General features: G+C 38.4%; 1 protein-coding gene across 1 annotated transcript in view; it reads left to right on the plus strand.

Annotated features, from left to right (window-relative positions):
* The window catches only part of LAMP2 (lysosomal associated membrane protein 2), a 37171-nt gene extending 35514 nt beyond the window's left edge, over positions 1 to 1657 (plus strand). Inside the window, exon 9 of the mRNA XM_006082153.3 lies at positions 1161 to 1657. Coding sequence (XP_006082215.1) covers positions 1161 to 1300 — 140 coding nt within the window. The 3' untranslated portion in view covers positions 1301 to 1657. The remainder of the gene's footprint in view (positions 1 to 1160) is intronic.
* Positions 1658 to 5652: the final 3995 nt, after the last annotated feature.

Genomic DNA, 5652 nt, shown 5'->3' on the forward strand with positions numbered 1-5652 from the left:
CTATTCTTTTTAAAATTTATCTTTTTAAAAAAATATATTTTATTGATTTTTTACAGAGAGGAAGGGAGAGAGAGAGAGAGTTAGAAACATCGATGAGAGAGAAACATCGACCAGCTGCCTCCTGCACATCTCCCACTGGGGATATGCCCGCAACCAAGGTACATGCCCTTGACCGGAATCGAACCCGGGACCTTTCAGTCCGCAGGCCGACGCTCTATCCACCGAACCAAACTGGTTTCAGCTAAAATTTATCTTTATCGTTGAAAGTATTGCAGATGTCCCTCTTCCCCCCCCCCCTTGACTCCCTCCACCCATCCCCTGCCCCAGACCTTCACTCCCCTATTGTCTGTGTCCATAGATTATGCATACAAGTTCTTTGGGTAATCTCTCCCTACCCACCCACCTCTGCCTTCCATCTGAGATTCATCGGTCTGTTCCATGCTTCTATGTCTCTGGATCTATTTTGTTCATCAGCTTATTTAAAAAAAGCTCCAGTGTCACTTCTTTTTAAAGTATGTTTTGTGTAACAAGGCTGAGTTGAGCATGCTTCTGAACACTTCCATGACACTTTGTGTGTTGCCTGCCTCTATTACAGCCCATTTTAAAATTATAATCACTGATTTTCCTGTCTGACTCTTACACTGGACTGATCATCTTGAGACAGACAGTTATACCACCAGGGCTAGTTTGCATCTTTTCCCACTATTAAATGACTCCAGATTGTTATGCAGTGAGTTCTTAGGTCTGCATAGTATAGTTGTTCACTTGGTTCATTTCATTAATACTTCACAACCTGCAGTGCTCCGCTGTGCTTCAACATCATAACAGTTTGCCTCTGAAGGCTCACAGCATGATCATCAAGGAAAGGCTAATTATATTTATCCATTATCTTCTGTTTAAGAAACCTGGGAAGCATGTGATCATTTTATATAACTTTCATCCAAAATGACTGCATTTTTGGGGTGCTTAAAAATGTGTGATTTTGTTATTTGGAAAATCACTTTGGTGGGACATCTCATTTGCTGGTAATGAATGCCAATGACTTATTACTTTGGTGTAAAAAAACAAATATGTGTTGAGAAGTGCTGTCATTTTAACTTGAAATTTACAGATTTGAAGTTCTGTCACTTTCTGTCTCAATTTCCTTTCTCCACATCTAGCTCAAGACTGCAGTGCAGATGAAGACAACTTCCTTGTGCCCATAGCAGTGGGAGCAGCGTTGGCAGGAGTACTTATTCTAGTGTTGCTGATTTACTTAATTGGTCTCAAGCACCATCACACTGGATATGAGCAATTTTAGAACCTGCAATCTGATTGATTATATAAAAATACATGCACATAACAAGATTTTCTTGCCTCTTAATTTTGAAACATTTTGCTCCTTAAAATTAATTATTAAATCAGTGCTAGCATTTTGAGATAAATCTTTATAAATAAAAAACTTGTGTTTGATCAGCTTAAAATAAAAAATGTTTTTGCTGGTCCTGAAGATAAACTTGTTAAAAAGAACATTGGTGTGCAATGTTTTAAGGTCTGTCTTAAGCCGTGGCCAAATTTTGATCCTAAAATGCCTTAAACTTATTAACATGGTCATTATAAGAATAAAACATGTAGCTGTCTCTTAATAGAATTAATAAATACTATTTCACTACTAGCATTCTGTTTCACTGTATAAGAACTATACTGCTTTAAACTCATTACAGTGTCTTTGCATACAGTTCATTAAATATTGATGTGGCATGAATGTCTATCAGATATACTCAAACTTGCTTTTCAGTTGAATGTCCTCAGGGCCATCAGCATTTTTTAGGTAATGTGACTTTTTGTTGATTTCTTTGAGTCCAAGTTACAGATGAAGTCAGTCTCTCAGGCTTGTGACTTTTACCTTCTAGGTAAATAATAGAACCAAAAGGTCACAACAGAACTTAACCTGGCCTGAGAATTAGTTGTGTTTTTTTTTAATGTTTCCTTTTCCTCAATAGACACTGAAAAGATTCAAGCATATTTAACCACTTGCCTTTTTTTTCTTGTTATTCTTGTCTTTGGATGCCTGATTAGCATTGAAAGATGGAAATATTCTATGAACTAATTAGGACAGATTGTGTTGTGTTTCTGTACCTCATTTTGTTGATCTCTAGAGCATTAAAATCTATTTAGTGTTGTCATCAGACTGGTACCTATGAAATGTAAGCTAACAGCGATCTCAGAAGGGATCCAGTGAAGCATAGCAACTAGGCTCTTGCTTCTTCATGATTGTCCCTGGGGCGCAGAGCATAAATGGAGGGTAGAGAGAAGCTGTTGGCATTATTAAAATGCTTCAATAGGGGCTATTGATAATCCGCCCCTATTGAAGCATATTCCTTATTATAAGTGCAGCACAGATATTGAATGTAAAAACAAGAAGGACTCTTAATCAATAGACTTGAGAAGACTGCCACATTGAAATGATTATTTTATTCATTCTATGTGTATATTGGCTTGTTCAGAATTTCTGTAACGCACTTATTACAGTATTTTGGTACCCAGCTATCAGTCTCTGAAGGCTTTCATTACGTAAAATACAGGAAATCCTTTCAACAAATGCTACCGTAATTACTTAAACTCATATACTCAGAACCTTAGCAACTGTTTTTCTTTTTTTATGAATGACAAAAGTACAAGAGGAGGAAAAGATAAATTTAGAGGAAAATGCAAGTTATTTAATCATAAATCATACCAAATATCACATTTTATTAATTGCATTAGACTTATACTGGAAAAGACCTTAAAGATTGTTTACTCTAACCCTATAATTTTACAGAAAGGGAAGTAACTTCAATGAAGTTACATATCTAGTGGTCAACAAAACCGTTATTAGTATTTTGATAAAAATTGTCCCAGTGAAATGTAGTCACTGAATAGTAAAACTAGTTTAAACTTGAAATTATAATCAGAATGAGGCACTTTGAACTTCTGTACTACTTTGAATAAATAACACAGGATCTCAACTTCTTTTAAGTATTTTTAAAGCAGTGAATATTTGCTTTTTCAATAATAATAATAATAATAATAATAATAATATACTGAAACACTCCTATTTTGATCTCTATTTGCTACTTCAAAACCTAAACCTCCTTGGACGGGATCTCAAACATGGGAGGAAAACGGAAGAGAAAGAACACTTGTTGATCACCTGATGTGTATCAGATGCTTTAGAAATGCAATTATATTTAATCCTCAAATACCTTATAATAGGTATTATTATCCCCCTTTTACAGATGAGAAAAGTGAAGCCAAGTTTAAATAACTTGACCAAGGTCCTTTAGTTAGTAATTGATGGAGTCAAGATTCAAACTCAGTTCTGTCTGAATCCAGAGCTCAAAATCTATGTGGCACACACTGCCTTCCGGGTGGTCCAGTGGAATGAACTGAAATGTATAGGATTCTTCTGTTATTCTTCCAGGCCACTGCTCAGCTAAAAATAACTGTATATAATCCTGTAATTACCTATTGCCTGTGTGAAAAAATTTATACTGCATTTTTTTATCCTAAGTCCTTTTCAATTAAAATTTTATTCATACAGAGTTCTTATTTATATTTCAACTAAAGGCCTGGTGCATGGATTCATGCACTGGTGGGGGGTCCCTTGGCCTGGCCTGTGGGGATCGGGCTGAAACTGGCTCTCCGACATCTCCTGAGGGATCCTGGATTGCGAGAGGGCGCAGGCCAGGCCAAGGGACCCCACTGGTACACAATCAGGGCTGTGGAGGGACTGCAGGAAGGCTCTAGGGCGTGTCTGGCATGTCTTGCCCAGTCCCTATCAGTCGGACCCCAGCAGCAAGCTAACCTACCGGTCAGAGCATCTGCCCCTTGGTGGTCAGTGTGCGTCATAGTGACTGGTCAAACGGTCAAATGGTTGGACACTTAGTATATTAGGCTTTTATTATATAGGACTAGAGGCCCACTGCATGAAATTTGTGCACGGGTACGGTCCCTCGGCCTGGCCGGTGATGGAAGCGTGAGTGTCTGACCTCTGGGCCCTGGGCAGCACCTGTGGTGAGCGCTACCAGACGCCACGGGCCAGGGCTCAGCATGGGCCTCTAGGCTGCCCAGTGGTGCCGCCCACTCACCTGCTCCACCATCCCGCCGAGGTCCCACTCTTTGGGGTGGGGCCGTCAGGGCTGGCAGCACCTCCACTGCCACCCACTGCCAGCACTGCATCACTGATGCCCGCCATGTTCCACGCCACCCCCTGGTGTCAGCGCATGTCACAGCGAGCAGTTGAACTCCTGATCAAGGGGACAATTTGCATATTAGGCTTTCATTATATAAGACAGTGATGGCGAACCTATGACACGTGTGTCAGACGTGACATGCGAACTCATTTTTTTGGTTGACTTTTCTTTGTTAAATGGCATTTAAATATATAAAATAAATATCAAAAATATAAATCTTTGTTTTACTATGGTTGCAAATATCAAAAGATTTCTATATGTGACACGGCACCAGAATTAAGTTAGGGTTTTTCAAAATGCTGACACGCTGAGCTCAAAAGGTTCGCCATCACTGATATAGGATGATAGTTGTGGCAAGGGAGAAAGGAAGTGGGGAAATACTCAGGCAATGGTCTTAAGTGTAGATGATAGTTCTTTTCCCCAGTGCCATTGCATAATTAAACATCAAGTCTCCCCATGTTAGGCAAGCACAATTCTGTGGTTTGGACCTTCCCCCTTCTTAACTTCTGCTTTGTGTACTGAGACATTTGGTGTGATCTGAGATGAACTGATGAGAGATGTAAGGGGATCAGCTGCTTAGAAATCTTTGGTTGGATATAGAGAAAATAAGAGAATCGGGGTAATGTTCTAAAAGACTAACCTACATACACTTTCAAAATGCTTGTTTGCTTGTTTCTGCTTAATTTCATTCCTTACTAATTTCTGTTCTTGCTTTCTGTCCTTTTCTAACAGCTGAAGAATGTTCTGTGGACTCTGACCTCAACTTTCTTATTCCTGTTGCAGTGGGTGTGGCCTTGGGCTTCCTTATACTTGTTGTCTTTATCTCTTATATGATTGGAAGAAGGAAAAGTCGTACTGGATATCAGTCTGTGTAGCCAATTAAATTTAGTGCAACTGATTGAGATTTGCAGACTAACCTCAGTGAATTGCTAGCTAACTTGGGCATGAGTAGCACTTACTTAAGAAAAAAAAAGTATTAAGACCCATTCCTTTGTTTTTCTATTTTTCCTTCCTTTGTTAAAGTATAATTGAAAGAAAAAGTGTGGCTTAGAATATGTTTTTTTAGTAAGAAATAATGTTAAGCCTCTGGATCTAATTATGAAAGCATGTCTACTGAAGTATAATTTTATATGTTTCCATTACTTGTATTTTGCTATGTTGACATTATTTGCAGAATCAAAGCTGTTAGAGAATTTAACTTGCTTCAGGAAAGAAATTCAAGAAAATAATGAATTCATTTTCATGGGAGGCAAACATAAAATTTGGTTCATAATAAGACTTCCTTTCCCAACTTCCTGATCAGAATTATTTAAATCTGTGTTTTTCTGCTAGTTAAAAAGGGAAGGAAAGAAATGGCTTCACAAAACTGTGTTCAATAGCAAAAGTCTGGCTCTCTTCTTCACTGTTAGTGGCTACTATTTTTTAATGAGGATGCCTT

This window comes from Myotis lucifugus, unplaced genomic scaffold, assembly GCF_000147115.1.
Source record: "Myotis lucifugus unplaced genomic scaffold, Myoluc2.0 scaffold_2, whole genome shotgun sequence".
Lineage (NCBI taxonomy): Eukaryota > Metazoa > Chordata > Mammalia > Chiroptera > Vespertilionidae > Myotis > Myotis lucifugus.